At 41.4% G+C, this 22,242-nt stretch overlaps 1 protein-coding gene across 1 annotated transcript in view; it reads right to left on the reverse strand.

Moving 5' to 3' along the window:
• LOC102385662 (protocadherin Fat 3) overlaps window positions 1-22,242 on the reverse strand; it is a 641,364-nt gene that overhangs the window by 112,931 nt on the left and 506,191 nt on the right. Inside the window, 4 exon segments of the mRNA XM_025200838.1 lie at window positions 3,332-4,192; window positions 4,195-7,368; window positions 14,646-14,856; window positions 16,536-16,811. Coding sequence (XP_025056623.1) covers window positions 3,332-4,192; window positions 4,195-7,368; window positions 14,646-14,856; window positions 16,536-16,811 — 4,522 coding nt within the window.

A 22,242-nucleotide genomic window follows, 5' to 3' on the forward strand; every position in this document is an offset into this window, starting at 1 on the left:
GTATACATCAGAGTATGCAGAAGCAATGGGTGCTAAACTAAGCAGATCTAAAAGCACCATAATGGGAGTGGGGAACTGTAGAGACTTGCATAAGTTGGGTCTTCAAATAAGAGAGAGTGAAATTAGAGTGCTAGGGATCCTGATGGATGCTGATAGGAAAGGTAATACAGCATGGGAAAAGGTGAAAGTAGGGATATGGCAAATACTTTGGTCATGGTCCAGAAGGACGCTGACTTTTGCTGGAATAGTGGTGACAGTTAAAGCTGTGCTACTGTTGATTATTTTATACATGGGAATGGTATGCCTATCAATGGGACAGCAGATAACAAAAGTACAAAGGGAAATATGTCTGTTCTTCTGGAATGCCAAAAAAGAAAGATATGAACTGTACAAAGCGAGAGAGATGGGGGGATGCAAGCTGCAAGACTTGGGATTGTTGGTCTATGTGAAATATGTAAGTACGGTATGCAAGGCAGTAATAGAGGGAGACGGGAAAGCAGCGCATATCACCTGATTTCCTGCAGGTGCAGTTTTGAGGAAATGGGGAGTATATCAGACCTCTCTGAAGAGTCCATGGGCATGGCAACCACGGATTCATTGCATCAGGATGAGAGGTTTCATGCAGAGGTATAAAATAGGGAAGGTAGAGCTGGAGGTCCTGAAGGATCATAAGAAATTGATGAAAGTGACAAGGGACATAGATAGGATGGCGCTGGTGAGAAACTTCACAAAAGGACAAGTGAGAAAGTGTGGGGAGAGGTGGTGGGTGAACAACTAAACAGGGAACATGCTGACCTAGCGTGGATGGTTGTAAGAAATATCTTACTGGTGAGAGAGGTCCAACACAGATGGGGCTTGACACTTCATCTAGGTACCCAAGGGAGAGGTGCGGGGAAGAAGAAAGTGTGAGTCATGTTTTGAGAAGGTATGCCAAGAAGGTGTGGGAAAGGGTCTGCTGCTTTCTGTGTGTCACCCAAATAAACCTGTTGTTAGTATGGGAGTTGGTACTATATGGACTCATACCAAAGGGACAGGAGGAAACATTATTAAGGACTTTATTAGCATATTTTAAAACTAGTTTATGGAAAGTAAGAATTCTCTGGGTTTTTTAAGGGGTTGGCTGGCTTTCACTGAAAAAGTGCCTGAAGCTGGGGCTGCATGAACTGAAATACTATATTGACTGGGACAAGCAAGAGACTAGAGAAGAAGTGGAGAAAAAAAAAGACTGGACACACATATTTCGCGAAACCAATGGTGAGGACTGATGGAAGGGGCAGAGAGTTTCAGGTGGTTACTGAAGTAACAGTTTTTCATGGGTTTCTGTATGAAGAAAAAGAGTTCTGCAAGGGGCTCTTCTGTGGGAAATTGATGAGTGTTGTTTAAAGGTTTAATATACGTAATTGTATTTTTTGGATATGTAGTTGTTTTTGTGCTATGAAATTTTGGTAAAACAAGGATACTTAAAATGCGAAGTTTTGTAAGTGTAGGGTGATAAATGTGTTTTAAATAAAATTTGTTAAAAAAAAGAAAGGTTCCCATCAGTATATTTGTCTAATGCCATGTGCTTTATAGTAATTCTCACTGTTGGCTGCATTTAATCAACTTCATAGTTGTTTTCCATTGCTGAGCACATGCTGCTGTTGGCAGCAGTTTAATGACAGACAATGTATTTAGTGAGATTTCCTTATATGTGATTATAAGACAAGGAACTTTTTCTCCCCTGTGCCAATTCTTGGGGAGGAGGGGGCTCATCTTGTATTTGAGTAAATACAGTATTTTGTCAAACCAATAGCACAAGAACAAGGTGAAAACAGATTAATATGTGTTTCATCTCTATTAGGTATCAGAACAGTTTATTTATGACTTCACAACAAAGAGGCAAATGTTAGATAATAATCATCTCACTGCATTAAAATAATCTCAGATCAAACAATAGTGACTAGATCTTCAATAGCATTTTTCATTTCAAGAACTCCAAGTTTCTTAAACATATTAATGAATTAAGTGTCACAAAGGACAAGACCCTGTATTTCAAGTCTCCGAAAAACAATTAATGAAAAAGGTGGATTGATCTTCCTCCTACTTGCAGCTTTTTGTGACTAAGTCAAAGGTCTCTCACAAAAGATGTGTTGGGCCCCTGGCAACATTCATTTAAAGGTGCTATGGGATCCGAGAATGGAAATTCCTCTTAGGTTAGATATAAACATTCAAAAAGCCGGAGGCAGAATTGATCTAAGTTATGTGGTTTTCTGTGAGTGGCATAGTTAAATGGGTAGTGAACAGAATACACGTTCACCTTTTGCTGGGTGGGAGGGCGAATCTTAGACCAAGATCTGCCATTTTTAAACCAGTCTATGTGGGCCAAACTTCTGTTCTGCTCTGGGTATAGAATGGTTTTGAATACTGAACTTCTGTTCTGTTATGGGTATAGACCAGTTTCCAATCACTTATATTGGTAAAAGTGTAAAGTCTGTACCTGGCCTTACAGGGATGGAAATACATTTTCTCTCTCTCTCTCTCTTTCACACACACACACACACACACACACACACACACACACACACGCATGCACAATATTCCTCTGGGACAAGGGATAACTATAAACATAACATGAATGAAACAAGCAATGTTCAAATGACACTTAACAAAAAAAGTCAGCAATGTAATAGAAACTGCCCCATGCAGTATTTATCAACCTGAGCTGCCAACAAATGCTGCAGAAAGGAAGATTATCATTTCCCAAGTCTATGCTATGATGCTCCAGGTAACTGGGGAATGCGTGGGTATATTCTCTCTTCAATTTACTGTGCACATCAACTTTTCCATAGATAGTGGTATTTTGAAATGAAATTTCCTATCTGGAAGGGAAGCACCTTTATTTTAATTTTTTTTTTTAAGTGTTTAGAAGTATGAGGTTTTTCTTCCTGAAAAAGAAATGGTACTCATTTTCCCTGGCTGAAGCATCATGTTGTGAGCCTTCACATGCTGACACATCAATCATGATGGGTTATACTGTGTTATAATGCAGCACAGAACGAAGTGTCAATCTGGGGAATTAGGGAGAAAACCCCCCCGAGAGAGTCACATGTGCATGTGCATGCACACACACACGAGCACACATGCCTCTCTTTTCTCTACTGCTTTACTAGTGGATACAAAATTCTGTTCAAACTAAGAACAATAAATTCAAGGGAAATAGGACTACTTGCAAGCCAATGATACACCTCAAATCTCGACAAACCTTTCACACTAATCTTCACTAACTCTTAGTTTCTCTTAGTTCTTCAGTACCATAATGTTTTAGCAAGAAAACATGCTTGTTGTTCCTTACCTGTAATATGGTAGCTAACCTGACGGTTGATATCAGAGGTGTCTTCATCCCAGGTGCTGAGAACTGCCACAACTTCTCCAGGAGGATCACTCTCTTTCACCGTTCCTCTGTACACCTCATGTTCAAAGACTGGTGCGTTATCATTTATGTCGGTCACAGTGACAGAGACCAGCACAGTTGATGAGAGGGACAAAGTTTCTCCCAGATCTGAGGCCACCACAGCAAAACTGAAGGTGGGGTCCTTTTCATGATCGAGGTCCTTTAGTGTGCTGATCCAACCGCTGTTGCTATCTATTGTGAATGCTTCCAGGATCTTGTCTAGCTCTGATTCTACAGCAAGGGTGTATGTGACTTGTCCATTTGCACCCCAGTCTGAATCAACTGCCTTCACTTGGATAAGTTTAGTTCCTATTGGCATCCCTTCCATTATTATAGCTTCATAGTTAGCAGCTTCAAATGAGGGTTTGTTGTCATTTACATCCAACACTTTAACTTCCACATCTACAGTTATTACAATATCCACTTTATCTAGTTGTATGGTGGCTGCAACTTTAAAGTGAAATGCAGGATTTGTCTCATGGTCAAGTCTCTTATCTAGTTTTATGATTCCAGTGTCTTGTTCTATGATGAAAATTCCCTCTTTGTTGTTTTCAGGTAATTCACCATTCACTGTGCTATACACAACACCTTGGTTTGGCAATGCATGCAAAATATCAATAGTGCTGCCTATGAGAGTGTCTTCTGGTATTGTAAAGGAATACTGAGGTTGGGAAAAGGAAGGTAAAACAGTTTCAGGAGGTAAAACATGGATATAAACAGGAATAAGAGAATGCTTTTCAGAACTGTGCTTTTCAACTGGTTAAAGTTACCTTTAGTAACCATCCATCCATTGTCAGGGTCAATTTCAAGCAGATCGGCAACTGAAACAGAGGCTTCGCTATACAACGAATAGGTAATTCTTGAATTTGCCCCATCATCTGGATCTACTGCTTGCACCTGAGTGACCAAATGGCCTTTTCCAACATCTGATTTGACACTTGCTCTGTACTCTACTGTCATAAACTGGGGAGCATTGTCATTCTCATCTACTACGATCACTCTCACAGTGCAAAAAGTAGTCCTTCCACCTCCATCCAGAGCCCTTAAGAATATGCTGATGTCCCCTTCCAAAGGGTTCTCTCGGTCTAGTTTCTCAGTTGTTAGGATCTGCCCATTGTTATCAATTAAGAATCGATCTTTGGCAAAATCATTTATTATGGAGTAGCTTATCTGGCCATATGCACTGGAATCACCATCTGTTGCTTTTACATGGATTACCTTAGTACCAGGGGCAGCATTTTCTCTAACCTCTGCCACATAAACACTCTGTGCAAACACAGGGCTATATAGGTTAGCTCCAAGGATCTGGATATGCACCTGAGCTGTGCTGGTGAACAATCCATCAGAAACGGAGACATTTAAGCTATACATTGGCTCCATCCTCTGTTTCCGGTGGTTAGACAGGGTTATAATGCCACTCTTACTGTCCATTATAAAGCTGGTTCGATCATTTCCAGACAAGATACTGTACTCCAGTCTATCAAAATCAGAGCTGTCAGCGTCAGAAGCTTGGACACAAGTCACAAAATGACCCCGAGGTGCCAGTTCACTCACATAGGATTCATATATTAACTGGTTAAAAACTGGTGCATTGTCATTCATATCTGTCACATATATGCTAACAAGAACTTCACTGCTCAGAGGTGGGAATCCATTATCAGTTGCTCTCACTTTTAAGCTGCAGTGCTGAACTAGTTCATGATCCAGCAAACGGGCTGTTAGGATTAGACCACTACTGCTATCAATGTGAAAATAATCAGTGCTGTTAAAAGTGTCCTGGACTATCTGATACTGTACAATTTTATTATTTTCAGAGTCCGCATCAGTAGCAACCACTTGTAACACAGGAGTCCCAATCAAAGATGCTTCAGACAAGGTGGCATTATAGGCTGAGTGATAAAAAACAGGAGGATTATCATTTACATCATTGATGATTAAGTCTACGGTGACCTCAGCCCGAGCACCAGTTAGCGCATCACTGGCTCTTACTGTCAGCTTAAAAACAGAATTTTCTTCATAATCTAATGGACTGATGACACTCAGAACTCCAGTATCAAAGTCAATGTTAAACTGATTGTAGGGGTCTCCATCAACAATGATGTAAATGATACCTTGACCTTCTGGACTGGTAGCATTTATGCTCAGAATTGGGGTATGCATCTCTATGTCTTCATTTACTGATGCTGTATAGAAAGGCTTGTCAAACACAGGCATTGCTTTGTTAACTATAGTAATAGGCAGTTCTACCGAAGCAGACCATGATGGATTGCCTCCATCTTTTGCAAGGATGATAACCAAGTACTCTATATTAGATAAGTCAGAGTTGAAAGCTTCCTTTAAAGTGACACTACCAGTTTGTCTATCAATTTCAAAATGTCCATAGTCTTCCTTTATAAGATATGACACTTCACCATTTGCACCCTTATCTTTATCAATGGCTGTGACTCGATATATCAGAGTACCAGGCTCAGCATCAACTTGTACAGCAGCATAGTAAGGCAGCCCTACAAACACTGGAGCATTGTCATTTATGTCCTCAATGTTAACTCTGACAACCACCCTTGCCACACGTAGATGATCCAGCTCACGACTTGCCTCTACTACCAGCTCATACAGCTCTTGCTCTTCTCGGTCAAAAGGGATGCCGGTTGTTTGGATGACTCCTGAGGTGGATTTAATCTTGAACTTATTCCCTGGGTTTAATATACTGTACTTCAAGGGCTCATTGAGACGGTTCCCAATTGCATTGACAACTGCTATCTTTGTGATATTAGTGCTGTTCTCTGAGATAGATGTGGAATAAAAGCTCTGTGTAAAATGGAGCCCACTATCCATGGCTTCTTTTACCATTATGGTCACCATAGCAGTGCTGTAAAATTTCCCATCAGACACTTTCACTACCACCATATAATGGTCTTTGGAAAGGCTATTGTTTTTTATGGTGATTACCCCCGTACTTGAATCAATCAAAAAATGGTCCATGTTGCCTTCGATGAGACTGTATGTCAGTTCAGGTGGAACCCCTGAATCTGGGTCAGTAGCCTGGACTTTAAGAATCTCTACTCCAATGTAAGTGGGCAGCAGCAAAACTGTCTCAAATACAGCCTGACTGAAGACAGGTGGGTTGTCATTGACATCAGTTACTTCAACGGTTACTTCAACTGGACTCTCTGCTGTGAGCTGTGGATTTCCGCTGTCTCTAACATGCACATGGAAGTGGAAGTGAGCTATTGTTTCATGGTCTAAATTTGCAATTGTTCTGATTGCACCAGTGCTGGAATCTACAATAAAATACTTCTTAGCAGTGGATTCAACAATCTGATAGACAAGCAAAGCATTCTGATTACTGTCAGCATCAGTGGCTCGTATCACCAGTGGGCTGTTACCTGAGCTCCGGACTACACTGTTTACAGGAGCAGCCTCACTTATGCTGCCAGAGTATTGGGAGAAGAGAAAAACTGGCGGATTATCATTTTCATCCACAATCTGAATGTTCACGGTGGCATTTGATGCCATACCTGCCATGTTGGTTGCTTGTACAATGAGCTGGTAAGAGGATATGCGTTCATAATCAAGTGCTTTTTGACTGGTGATGACTCCAGAGTATGGGTTTATAGTAAAGCTCCCATCCACATTCCCATCCTTGACCTCATATACCAATGTAGACTGACTGATGGCAGAGATCAAGATGACTGATGTTCCAATATCAACATTTTCATTAATTTCTGCTTGGTATTCCTTATGCATAAACTTTGGGTGGGAATTATCTGACATGGTCACAGAAATGCGAACAATTGCTGTTGCAGATAGCGGTGGGGATCCCTGGTCAGTTACTTTGACAGACAAAACAAACTGTCCCATGGTGGTCAAGTCTGGCTCCTTCAATACTGTTATGATGCCTAAAACAGGTTCAATCTTGAATGTGTTTCCAGTATTTCCTAAAAGATAAATATTGCATGTTAGAAGGGAACTCTGGAAAATTCTATACTCAAAGAATAATTGGATTATGAGGTGATCACAGAACAGAATAATACAGGAGTGGTCATCTGTAGCTACTTAATGCTAGTAATTGAATAGGATACAAAACCTAAGAATGGGATCCTCAGAAGTATGTTTGATGCCAAAAGCATATTAAGACCCCTTCATTCCATTGATATGAAGAAGCTGGGTCCTTAAATACCTCTGTGGATCTCACGCCCAGGGCAAAATCTACATTGGCTCCTCAGGTGTCTCCTAAAAACATTAGGTTTCTGACTGCAAGAGGTGGATTCAAAGAAACAAGGTAAGGTGCTGGCACTCTCTCTACAATTAATGGTGAGAACTGGATCTTCCAAAGGGTGATCCAGAGAACTCAGGTACTGATCAGGGAGCTACCTAAAGAGCTGGCCAACTGAGTGTAAGAGTGCATCTGAAACACCCACCCTTCTCTGGACTCATACATGTGATTCAGGGATGCATAGGCACCTCCGTCCATAGGTTGTAGCACTCACCCAGGAAATGAGAGACTGGGGGTTCTAGGCTCTCCTTGGCCTGAGGGGATTTGAACTCACTTCCTTCCACCTCCTAGAAGAGTGCCTTGAGCACCAAGCTACAGAATATAAGAATACTGCTATTCATTTTATATTAGACAGTCAGTATATAAAAACAAAAGAAAAACTTTGGAGTAGGGATCAGAATCTAGGTTCCCCATCTCCCAGGAAAATGTCCTTATCACTGGGCTATTAAAGCAAACTCCCTTCTGTTTGCTTTCTTCTGTCCCTATAACTCATAGTTTTGAATGTCCGATGATACAGTTTCAACAGGAGGGCTGGAGGGTTCTTTTAACTAAACTATTCAATAACTTGTTGGTTAAGGATTCTCTTAGGTTGTGGTGAAGTGGGTTTGAGACTTGAGGCTGAAGAGGAACTAAAACCCAAGTCTCTCACATTTGCTGCAATGGCCCTAACTACTAAGCTTACTACACGAAAGGATGAGGGAGTCACTTTTCCTTGTCTGGCCATGGTTTTGAGCCAGTGCCTGCTGTGCATTCTGTTGACCTCCACATAAATTGTGTATTAGGCGAACTCTCAGCATGCATATCTTTTGGGTCCCTCCAGGGGTTAAGGCATAAGTTTTTAGCTGTCAGTTCACCTTTATCCTGGATGACAGTGGAGCTTAGATGAGGGCTGAAGGAGTCCTGTGGTTGCTAAAGCAGAGTTATCCTGAACTGACTTAGTACCAACTTTCCACCTATGTCCTATTAGATGCTTAGTTTAACTAATGTAATCTACCCCTGAGAATCTATGACCAGGCTTCCAAGTCAGTCTTTCAGCACCTAGATAAATAAATGGAATAAGCAGGATAAATGCAGATCATCCAGCAGCTACTAGTGACTACTAAACATCATGTTACTTATTCAGGTGCCTGTAAATGGACCTAGAGTCTTTTGTGAAAAGGTAAGTTTCATATCCAAATTTAGCTTTCATATTTATTTCATGTTGAAGACAGCAAAAATGCTTCATTTGTCTTGAAAGTTTTAAAGTTTTCTTTGAGGGGTCAATCCTTCTGAATCCCTGGTTACTTCTCTTCAGGTACCTATCAATGGAACACAGATTTGAAAGTTTGGGCTATTTCTTTTTTTTGGAAAAGTATGCTATGGAAATAAAGGAAAATGAATTCCCAATGTTTGGAATCAGCCTTTCAAATATTTGCATACATAATGCCAAAAAATTGGTTAGGGGTTAACAAACCACTTATATGATAAAGGGATAACAACTCATGCCCTGATTTAAAGAGGATATTAAGCAAATAGTGAGAAGATTAGAGTAGATCAAGGCTGCAGAAAATGAATACAAAGGGCTAGAGTAGATTTGGAAAAATTAAAAGGAGCTATAGCATTGAAAGTAGATAAAATGTTTTGGGGACAGAAGGCTTTATCATTTAATCTCTGAAGAAATAGGACTCAAAACAATGACTTTTTTTCTAGAAAATGTTGCAAATTTGTTATTAAAACAAGAAGAGAGGTCAGCAACTGCAGAAAGAATGCGATTTTGGATAAAACGCCTGTTTAACCAGTGCATGGTATGTGCATAATTGGATGAAGTTACATTACACTTGCACCATGCTAAACTTGTGGGATGTTAAGTGCTGTGCACAGTTGCACATTAAGGGTTAATATCTGTTCTTGCCCGCACAGCTCTAACTTGCCACTAGAGGGCTGTGAACAGTGGCATGGCTAGGAGCCAGGGTAGCTGGGCTCTATCCCTGCTCTGGCTGGGGTTTTGCATGCTGGGATGCTGGAGGATTGAAATTTTCTCATTTTATTTCCATGAAGGAGTTTGAAGTTAGGGCCTTTTTACATATTAATTATAGGTAGCTCCTAGAGCTCTTAATCTCTGGACTATCCACACCTGAAACTAGTTTTAAGCACTCTTTGGGAGGCTTAAAGTTACACCACTCCAGTCTAGGTTTATCTCTGATCCATGTCAACCAGCCTGTGTTACACTAACATGTAGCCACTCTAGGCTAAACGTTAGTGTAAACACCCCACCTGCCATCCCCTCTCACACGGGCCCAGATTGGGCCCACTGCCCCTGCCCCGTGACCTCAGATATACACTCATTGCCCCCCTCCTCCCCTGCTGTTCCCCCTCTCACTTACTTAACGCAGGCAGCTACATCTGTCTAGGGAGATCAGGCAGGGAAGAGGCCAAGAGATGGCAGCAAGAGTTCGGCAGGCAGGTTAACCCTTCCCTGTCTGCTCCCCAGGACAAATAGAATAGGCATCCACAAGTAAAGGGATGGGGGGGCGGGTATCCCCAAGAGGCAGGGCAGACCTGCTGGAGTCTTGGGGGCCAGTGGGGCAAATTCTTACTTTTCAGTCTGCCAGGCCCAGGCTGACCTGAATGTGTGACTGCTCCAAACTTGAGCTAGCACTAACATTGATCAACATTTGAGCAGCTTAGTGTAACAACTAACAAGGCTTTTCCTTTAACATGAGCTAAGTAGCACATCCCAGACTTCAGCCTTGTCTGAAGTGGCATACCTTTGAGATGCTCAGAGGGCACTTAGTGCAAGTTAATGAGCTCTAACATACAGATGCTTGAGATTTAAGTACCCTTAACATGGTCTAAGTGTAACATCTAACTTCACCTTTAGCCTCTTCTTCAGGACAAAGATAAAAAAACCCTGCAATTTGTCCAAAGTTAGATCAGTGATTCTCAACCAGGTTACCATCCATATCACAAAATGTTACGACTGTTAGATGTGCAAACATAATTCACAAAATAAATCCAGAAATTTCCAATAGGAATCCACAGTGTTAACCTGATCTATTGTGATCATTCTGAGGTTTTTTTAAACAACAAAAAAAATCTCTATTATTTTTCTAGTCAAAAAATGAGTAAAAACTCAGAGCTGATATTATACGAGGGGTGTAAAAAAGTTGAGAATCACTGAATTAGATATTGACTCTGCTAGATGACCACTTTTTTGGCTAGTATCTTGGGCAATTGCTTAAGACATATGTGCTTATGCACACATATGAGCTTTTGGTTTTTTTCTCATTTTAACCATAAAACCAAAACAGCCTGTACTGACCTATACTGATTTCAGTGATTATTTACAGCCTATTCTTGCTATCACCATAGTTTATCCTTGAAATCATGAGATCTGCTTGCTAAAATTAAGGGTCCACGACTTCTCAAGGAACTTTTTTCAGCTATCTCTGAATGGTAACTGCTACTGACGTGGAGCAGAGGGCATCATGTGTGAAAATTTCAGATGGAAGTTTCTACTTGCTTAGTCTTTTTACTGTGGGTTCTGGGGTCCAGAATCTAATCTATATAATAGAAGCCAGTACTGAGAGTGGCTCATTGGATATATATACATGCCTTTCAGATTTCCCAAGGCCGGGCACTCTGCTAGCTATGCAAAATTTTGCTATTATTTAGGCAGGTTCAGGTGCTGTCAAACGTGCAAATTTCCATGACTTAAAGCATGCTTTTGGCACCAGCAGACACGGCATATGATACAAAAGTTTTGTCATTGCTTGCTCAAAGGAATCTGTTATAGTCACTTATCGGTGCCTGCAAAACGGACTGTTTCTTACTTTCAGGGATGTATTATTAAATTTTAAAAATGTTGCTTTCATCACTCATTGCTCCATTCACCATATAAGTAGTTCCTGTCAATAAAGAAGCTGTGTATAATCTGAACCTCACAGTTAAAATTAGCATCCTCACTGCAGAGATTTTATGGTTCATAGAAATTATACAAACTGAAGACTGAATTTTGATGCTTCTAGGGTTGGAATATCTATAGATAATGAAGCTGTGGGAGTTCACAGATTAATATAAATGGAGGCTGAGGTATGGAATTGCAGACAAAGCAGCTCATGACGACAGAAACAACAGCCAGTTCTGGAAGACAAAAACTCTATGCTAAAGACAACACAGTGCCCAAACATAATTTCTAATCCACATATTATTTTCTGTTTTCATTGTGAGTTATACCATCCATGTACTGTAGCCCATATTCTTACATCATTAAGTTGCTATTTATGTTGCAGTGGCATCTAGAGGCCAAGAGACGTGCAGGTTTCCCTTGCTTTACGCTATACGCGTTCCTGGAAAATGGCATATAACTCTAAAGAGAGCCCACTTTATAATGTAACAAACAGGGATACCTTCCAAAACCTCGACTCTACAGACCCCCAGACCTAGCTCTATCACTTTTACAAGACAATTTTGGTACTCACCAACAGCAGACAGCACAGGGCACTATCATAATGGGGATGGCAACTACAGAAATACGTGTTGGCGACAATGAGCAAGGAACACAGATCCGCACAGGAGACTATATTTTGGTGCGCGTCACTCCCATAATGCACTGCATAAAGCAGCTGACTGCGGGTTTCCACTACAACGATCACGTAAGAGTGAATTTACCTTGCATATAACAAACTTATGGTTTAAAAAGGGTCATTGCAAAAGAGTGAATTCGTACATATAGAACCCACATAAAATGAGGGAAACCTGTAGTTGGTTATGTTAGTCTGAAGTCAAATAGAAGGCAGGGTAGATTTGTACCTTAATAGTCTAAGAAAAGTACATATATGTGTGCATATGTGTATATAGCAGACTGTTCAAGGCAAAGATCGGGCTTATAAATCACTTACGTACGTACCCATACGACCCAGCCTCCACCCCTGTCCTTTCTCTTTCCTCTCTCTCTTTTCTCCTTTTCCACTTTTTCCCCTTTTCTCCATCCCTGTTTTTTCCCCCACTTCTTTTCTCCCCCCCCACCCCCTCCGATGTGGTCATCTTAATCTGTGAAGGATGAATCTCATATATGAGAGAGAGAGAGAGAGAGAGAGAAATAGCACAAACTTTCATGAGCTAAAGCTCACTTCATCGGATGCTCAGCTCATGAAAGCTTGTGCTGTACATAATCTACTCTGTTTAGTCTATAAGGTGCAAATCTACCCTGCCATCTAAAGACCAAGTAGGTGAGGCCCCTATTGTGTTAGGTGTTGTACAAATATGCATTAAATGACAGTCCCTCCTAAAAGGACTCACAAGACCAGATATAACAGCTGGCTGAAACAAACTATAGGGGTGTCTACTCCCCTGCAGAACTGCTCCTGGAGAAATCAGGGTAAATTACTTGTGTGTCTGCAGGTTATTCCAGGACAGCTGTTTACTATATGCCAGAGGTGCTCAACCTCTGTCCTGTGGCCCAAATCTGACCCACAGAGCCACAGTATCCAATCCATCAGGGCTCCTCAAGGATTGGGAAACTTGGTGGTGAGGGAGTGGTGGCAGTGTTAATTGCTGCTCCCCTGCTGCCAAAATCCTGGACCTTTGGGGAGCCCTGTGGGCTGGATGATGTGGCCCAGCCAGCACATGGTTGGATGCGGGCATGCAGAGCTGGGCTGCAACACTGGCTCTCACCCATGGATTGACCCCACACACTGACCCCATGCAGGATCCAACCCATGAACTGACCCCATTCCACTCATCTGGTCTGCGGGGCTAGAAAGCTGGGTGCCATTGCTTTATGCTGTTATCAGCTCTGTTGTAACTTACTGATGAAGTGTAGTAAGAGCTGCCTATTGTCTGTTATGTTGGAGTAAGTTGTATGTCTGTCCACACTGGTTTCTGCTGCGATTTATATCAGTGTACAAAATCAATGAAAATTACACCAGTGGAAATGTATTCTGTGACCAGGCCCTCGGTATAATGCTGTGGGTAAATCTGCAATGCAGTTCCAAAGGCCTACAAATAAATGAACAGGACTTAACTCTCCATGGGTATTAGTTTAATACCTTCCACAAGGGCTAGAATAAATAAATCATACTTATTCTTTCAAGTCAAAATGACCTTCAGAATCATGATACTCTACATAATGCTGTTTGTCTGGCTGAAGGAAGCACTTTTTAATTATTCACAGAGCCACATGTTGTGAGACAAGAAAGAAAAACAAATTAGGCAAAAGTCGCTGCCACCTGTTTTATCTTAGACTTTGACACCAGCTCTGTCTCTAGATGATAAGTTAGTTGACACCATGCTGGAATTGCTTAGACTCTTGCCTGGCTAATCACAAATGAAGATGCTCACAGGAGAAACAATGTGGAGAAAGCTGTTAGACAGTCAGGATAGTTTAGTGAACAGGTCGCTGATCTGAGAACTCGATTCTATTCCCAACCCTGCACCTATCCTGGGGCTTAAGTGCTCCCCACCTCCCCCAAACACACACAACTGACACTGCTATGCCAGAAAATTTTCTGAAGTAGTCCTGGCCTGAGATGCCATGCTTCTCTGATTTAAAACACTCAACAAATATGCCATTACCAGCTGTAGTGTTGTTAGTCTGTGAGGATGCCTGTCCACCGTCTCCTCAAATGAAGCCAGTAAAAAATAAACTAGCCATCATATGGTACTGACTTCCAGGAACTAAATTCTGTGGTAGATGTGAACTAATGAGCTAGAGGTAAAAGCCCCAGCAGCCATTTAATTAATGTGAAGTCAGCTGTTTCTAAATGGTCCCCATGCAGTAGCTTAAATATTAAAAACAGCAGACACAAATTCATAATTCCTTGTACACTCTCATCAGGGGAAGCATAGACCCAAAGATTCCTAATGTTACTCTATCTCCAAATTAGAGCCAACATAATCTGTCTTTGTAGCCTGGAACATGCATCACGTTACAGTCTTTTAAAGTCCCCATTATCTAACCTGCTTCAATGGTGTAGATAAGCTCTGCATTTTCTCCTTTGTCTTTGTCTAAGGCAGTGACCTGCAGAACAGCAGATCCAATAGCTGCAGATTCAAACATGGAGGCTTCATACAAAGGACTGGTAAAGTATGGACTGTGATCGTTGGAGTCTTCCACATTTATGATAACTCTCGCCAGGTTTCTCCTATATGGGAACTCCTGATCCCGAACCTACAGAAAAAAAATAGAAAAGAAATGTCTTGATATTGTTTTATTAGCACTTAATTAATAGAAATAATAAGAGTTCTGGCAATATGTTCAGTGATGCCCAATAAAAAGAAGAATTTTTTTTTCCTACCTCAAAGAACTTACAAATTGAAAGACAGGAATCCAGAAGAGATGGGACACAGTAAGAATTCACAAACGGGGAAGGGCTTAGAAGTTTTTTCCTTATAAGAGGGGTTTGCTATTCATATAAAATTGAGTATAATGCCTTACATTCAAAATGTGAATTTTGAAACCGGTGAAAAATATTTCTGTCATGTCTTATTTGATGTTTGGTCTTATGATGTGCCAAAGGCTCTCTCTGACTTCTGACAAACACAATATATTTCGTATTTGTCATGCCCCTTGCTGCCAATACAGAATGGGAACAAATCATCACAACATATGTTGTATGCAAGCCTACCCACAATGACCAGGTATGTGTCTGTCTAATCATGTGTGTGTAAATACCCAGGGTGTGCCTACAACTGTATGTTGAGTTTTGAATGAGCAAATATGTACATACAGTTTTGAAGACCATGGATGTGGTGACCACTTCCAAATTATGTTGGCATTTATAGAAGTTAAAGCTCTCACCTTGCTAGATATGGCCTTTGAATGCTCTCATGCTCAGGCTGATAACGCCAGTGCTGGTTGCAGGGAAGTCCTGCCATCTGGCATAATAAAATGATCCTACACCATTTTATTTTTCTTCAAAAAAGTACACAAACCACTGCATCCTGTGGAAGCCAGATATGCAGTGCCACCTTTATCTTCCCTTCTCTCTGAAATTCCTCCTGCTCCTGTCATTTTCTGCATACTGAAAGACTACCATCTTGCATTGTACATTCAATCCCGCCACCCCCTTGAACTCTGCCTCTCTGAAAGTGAGAACCCCAGTAGCAGTATGAGGCAAAGGCTGCTTATGCCCAAAGCTAGCCCTGCATCTAACATGTCATACGGTAGTGCTTCAAAGGGCTTGTCCTGTAGGGTTCTCAGGTGGTTAAGGGAAATGAGTAGATTACAGTGCTTGAACTAATTGAGATTTTTTTTATTAACCTTCATTTCATAATATGCAACTTTCACTTCAAAGCAAAGCAACTTTTGCTCTATAATTTAGGCACACTGCACACACAAACCAATAATTAATTTTTCCCCCTCACACTCAATGTTAGGAAATGCAGCTGAAAGCTGCTTTTATAGAATACCTCCTGCTCAGAAATAAGCTTATATTAGTAAACTAAGAAAATGAGAATGTTGTGCTTCCAAGGCTACAGTTTTGTGTATGGCAAGAAAGTGATTTATTTTCTTCTGAATGCCTTCTCAAATAACTTTTAGTTTTTCTTCAGAAATTCTGAAAATTAGCTGGGATGAAAGGACCAGATGTGAAGAGATTATAATATTTTCTGCTCCCTCTCCCTCAAAATGGCAAAGCATTTTACATTAGATACAATGCATTCATACTAAGACTTAGAAAGCCTAACTACAAAAACGTAAAGTAAATGCATCACAGCAGTGCAGGAAAGATTAGATTAATAATTGCTTACCACAGTGAAAGCCCTCTGCTTATCCAAAGAGTAAAGTGTATGCGCACCTGAAACAAAAGCAACTGTGATCTGAGCACCAAGGAAGCATTCCAGTCTTACCATTACATTAAGGATGTGCTTATCTTGAGCTTCATGGTCTAATCTCTCGGCAGTGTAGAGTACCCCTGTGCTGGGGTCGATTCTGAATTTTCTCACGCTGACTGAGTCAATACTGCTATGGATAGTATAGCTCAACTTATGTTTCTCATCTCTGTCTATAGCTTCAATTTGCAGTATCTCGGTATCAGGAAGTATGTCCTCCGAAATTGTGACATCATAACTCAGGTGAGGGAATTCTGGGCCGTTATCATTATTATCCAACACCTTGATAAGGACCTACAGTTAATAAAAGAAAAGTAAATGGAGCAAGAGTTGCTGACTGTTACTGAAGTCTAGTCAGTTTACTAACTGGGCACCTGGAAAAGTACAATTTATATCAAAGAAATGTACATTATATTATTTATATTACATACCGGGGATAAATGGATAGAAAAGCATCACTTAATGTTAAATCGTTCCATTTGCAGTCAAATGAAATAGCCAGTCTGTTCTTTGAAAGGAAAACTACTCTATAAAATCTATGTCGACAACATGGGTTAACGGGTCTACAGAAGAGGCTCTTGATACTTGGTTCCTAGCAGTAACCAAAAATGACTTAACACATTACATGTTTGAATCACTGTCGAGACATTAACTGTGAGGGTTACCAGTTGTGTATTCATTCCAGAGGTTTTTATTTTTTTGCTTTTCCATACAATCAAGGCCACAAAACTGAATATTTTCATGCTGTTTAAATCCGTTCTCCTACCAGCGTGAATATTTATAGCATTCTGGGCCTCACAAATTACACTGCGGTATACTATCTGTACAGTACATTTGCACTGAGACACATCAGTGTTGTATTCTGCAAATGATGCTCATTTTACAATTGTGTGAGAAGTGATCATTTTGAGAGAAAAAAAGATCATGACAAATGTCCTGATGACAAATGTCCTGATGACAATTCAAGGCTACCCAGATTTAAGCATGGTAAGTCAGAGCACATGTCCAAGGGCACTGAGGACCAAGAAGCCCTACATAGAAATACACACCTTTTTATTGTGAATAATTCACTTGCAATTCTGCCCCTGTCTTGGCTGTGATGATGTTGTCAGGCTTTATTGCAATGTCTCTGTACTGCTTGAAAAGCTGAAAAGTCACTGAACTATTCTCCTAAGATCTCTTAAAGCTTGGCTACAGTAGCTGAAAAACTCTTAGTCCTGGATAGGCAGCTGATGTGCTGCTGAGATTGCTGGTAATTACACTGATAGTAATATCTCACCTTGTACTCTGACCTTTTCAATTGTATACATCTGCTGTCGCTCCTCAGAGACTTTTTAGTTGTAAACTTTTAGGGATGGGACCTATATATTTAATTGTCCGTGTACTTCCTAAAACAGGGATGTCAAACTTACCCTATCTCCCAGGCTGACTCCAGACTATGGAGTTACTTGAAGGCTAGATCAAGATGTGATGGCTGGTGTGAGTGGCAGCAGGAGCAGTTATTGCACCCACTGCTCACCCCTGGCCACTGACAGTCATACCCAACAGGGCTTCATGGCCCAGATTTAGGCAGCTGGTTCCATGCCTGAATTTCCAGCTCCTCTACCAACCCCACAGGCTTCAGACACCATAAATTTGACACCTGTGTCCTAGAACTATCCCTGATTAGCACCTAGAGAGGCCCCCCTGCTACAAAGGATTAATAATCATCATCTTTGAGCTTTCGCAATTTCATCATGATATATTTACAAATGTATGCAAATTCAATCTGGTTGCGTGTTTATCACCAGCAGAAAGATCAACATCCATAGGAAAAGTTCGATTGCAATCTTGTTATGTGCTATCAACTACTTCTAGTTATATCATGGCAGGAGACCCCTTTGAGGATGCCAAGGGAAAATTTGTCTAACCCTAAAATGCACAAAGTAAGTGAAGCTGAATGTTCTTGGTGCTCAGGGAGGAGGAGGAGGAGGAAGAATCCCTGCTGCAATTCGTGTGTATTGGACTCTACAGAATTTTTACCAAAAAAAGTAGAGACAAACAATATATATACACCACCAGACCAGGAGGATGTGGCAGATGAGGATTTCTTCAAACAACTAGCAGAAGTTTCCCTGGTTCTCGTGGCAGACTTCAGCCACCCTGAATTCTGCAGGGAGGGCAATACAGCAGTGCCCAGGCAATCCAGGAAGTTTTTGGAGAATGTTGGAGACAACGTCCTGGTGCAAGTGCTGGAAAGGCCAACTAGCCGCCAGGCTCTTCTTGACCTGCCGCTAATGCAGGGAAATAATGGGGAAAGTAGAAGTGGATGGCAATTTGGGCAGCAGAGACCACAAGGTGATTGATTTCAGGATCCTGAGGAAAGGAAGGAAGGAGAGCAGAGTAAGGACCCTAGGCTTCAGAAAAACAGACATCGATTCACTTAGGGAACTGATGGGGATCCCAAGGGAGGCAGTCTGAGGAGGAAAGGAGGCCAGGAAAACTGATTGTATTTTAAAAAAACTTTACTGAAGGCACAGGAATGAACTGTTCCAATGTGCAGAAACACTAACAAGTATGGCAGAAGACCAGCTTGGCTTAGCAGGAAACTCTTCAGTGAGCTACAACCCAAAAAGGAAGCTTACAAGAAGTGGAAACTTGGACAACTAACTAGGGAGGAGCGTAAGAGTATTGCTCGGGCATGCAGGAATTAAATCAGGAAGGCCAAAGTGCAATAGAAGTTGCAGATAGTAAAGGATGTAAAGGGAAACAAGAAGGTTTTCTACAAGTATGTCAACAACAAGAGGAAGATCGGGAAAAATGCAGGTCCCTTACTGAATGGGGGATGCAATAGAAGTTGCAGATAGTAAAGGATGTAAAGGGAAACAAGAAGGTTTTCTACAAGTATGTCAACAACAAGAGGAAGATCGGGAAAAATGCAGGTCCCTTACTGAATGGGGGAGGCAACCTAGTGACAGGTGGTGTGGAAAAGCCTGAACTGCTCAGTGTCTTTTTTACCTCAGTCCTGATGGCAAGGTCAGCAACCAGACTACTGCACCTGGCAGCAGAATCTGGAGAGGAGGTACGTAGCCAATAGTGGTGAAAGAACAGGGTAGGGATTATTTAGAAAACCTAGACACAACTCCATGGGTCTGGATGCAATGCGTCTGAGAGTGCTGAGAAAGTTGGCCTATGTGATTGCAAAGTCACCAATCATTATCTTTAAAGACTCGTGGCAGTTGGGGGAGATCCCAGACAACTGGAAAAGGGCAAATATAGTGCCCATTTTGAGAAAGACAAAATGAAGGATTCAGGGAACTACCGACTGGTCGGCTTCACTTCAGTCCCTGGGAAGATTATGGAGCAGGTACTCAAAGTGTCCATTTCTAAGCACTTGGAGAAGGAGGTGATTAGAAATAGTCAGCATGGACTCACCAAGGGCAAGTCATACCTGACCAATGCCTTCTGGGATGAGATGACTGCCTTTAAAGCTGTGGGGAAAGCAGTGGGTGTGATATACCTTGAATTTAGCAAGGATTTTGATACAGTTTCCCCCAACTTTCTTCCAAGCAAGCTAAGGAAGTATGGGCTGGATAAATAGACTGTAAGGTGGATAGAAAACTGGCTGGATCATCAGTTTTAAGTGGCAGTAATCAATGGCTCGATGCTAGCTGGCATCAAATGGAGTGCCCCAGAAGTCAGTCAAGGGGCTGGTTTTGTTGAATAACTTCATCAACGATCTGGAAGATGGCATAGAGCGCACCCTCAGCAAGTTTGCAGATGACACCAAGGTGGGGGGGGGGGGTAGCAGATATGCTAGAGGGTAGGGCTAGGATTCAGAGAGACCTTGACAAATTGGAGGATTGGACCAAAAGAAATCTCATGAGGTTCGATAAGGACAAGTACAAAATCCTGCACTTAGGACAGAACAGGCTGTGAAAAGGACCTGGCAGTTATAGAGGATAAGAAGCTGAATATGAGCTGTGGACCCTTTTATGAACAGTGGACCCTTTTTGTGGCTGATGGCACACTGGGCTACAGTAGTGTTGCAAGCAGAGTGAGGAGAGTGATTATTCCCATCTAGTTGGCACTGGTGAAGCCATGTCTGGAGTACTGTGTCCAGTTCTGGGCCCCCCCACTACAAAAAGGATGTGGACAAATTGGAGAGAGTCCAGCAGAGGGCAACAAAAATGGTTCAGGGCTGGGGCACACGACTTATGAGGAGAGGCTGAGGGAACTGGGCTTATTTAGTCTTGAGAAAAGAAGACTGAGGAAGAATTTAACAGCAACCTTCAACTACCTGAAGAGTGGTTCCAAAAAGTATGGAGCTAGACTGTTCTCAGTGGTGGCAGATGACAGAACAAGGAGCAGTGGTCTGAAGTTGAAGCAGGGGAAGTTTACATTGGCTATTGGGAACAACGCTCTCACTAGGAGGGTGGTGAAGCACCAGAACAGCCTACCCAGAGGGTTGTGGAATCTCCATCCTTGCAGGTTTTTATGACCAGACTAGACAAAGCCTTGGATGGGATGATATCATTGGGGATGGTCCTACTTTGAGCAGGAGGTTGGAGTACATGACCTTCTGAGGTCCCTTTGAACACTAATTTTCTATGAGTCTATGAATATATATCCTGCAAGGGGGAAGCCATTATTTTAAAAAACAAACAAAATAAAACAAAGCAAAAAACAGTACACAAGCTGATAGCTGTCCATACTAAATAGATTAATCTATCTTGAAAAGGTTATGGAAATACATGATGACTAACTCAGAACCTGGCTAAGAGATGTTAGTATAAAATTATGAGCTTGTTTGCTCGCTGAATTTCCCAGTTTTCCAGAATACCCCTTCTTACATTGGGAAGTGTCTCAATTAGGCAAGAATAGTTTATTTCAAAGCTGGATCTAGCCCAATCCACCCACACTTTTTTGCTTTAACGGAAGAAAAAAATTAGTTATACTTTTATGACAGTATTGTTCAAGCAGATGTTGGCCTCAGAGGGATATGAAACCTTAGACAGTTGGAAACCTTTGCTGAGTGCTTTACCAGAAAGAGCATGAGCAATGGTAAACTCCACTTGCAATGAACCAGCCTGGGAACTGCCTAAAAGACAGTTATAATGAAAAGCCCTGAAAGTCAAAACTCTTCTAAGTGGCTCGGGATTTTAACTGTGCATTTGGGAAAGTTTCGTTGTTGGCAGTTTATGGAGTTCTGAGGAAGGAAGGCAGATTAGGACGTATTCTAGTGAGAGAGACATAGTAGTATGATCTGGGAGACGGCGGGGCGGGGAGGAAACAATGGTGATTCGATCTACAATACTGATGACAAATATCCCTTGCTTATTGCAGGTTTTTGTTGTCTGTATATATTCATACTGCTAAGCAGTGTGATACTTACCCAGCTGAAAAAAATAAATCTTAAATCACCTCCCCCCAGTCCAAACCACCATGTGTAATATTGTAAAGGATTTTCGATGAGGTAATATGAAGCAAAAAGTCTGGGGTGAAAATTTAAGATTTTAATGCTGCCCAAGAGAGCACTACGGAGTAATCTGATCAAGAATTTGCCCCTTTGTTAACACATAGAGGAGACATGGAGCAATCTGAATGTGGAAGAACACGATCTCCAGCATTTAGTGCTTAATAAGAAAGCAATTCAAATAAACCATTCTCCAACAGCCACAGTACTCTTCACCCTTGACAGATCCCACTCTAATGCAGCACAATTATTTTCTTGCTGTACTGTTAA

Source organism: Alligator sinensis, unplaced genomic scaffold, assembly GCF_000455745.1.
Source record: "Alligator sinensis unplaced genomic scaffold, ASM45574v1 scaffold602_1, whole genome shotgun sequence".
Taxonomy (NCBI): domain Eukaryota; kingdom Metazoa; phylum Chordata; order Crocodylia; family Alligatoridae; genus Alligator; species Alligator sinensis.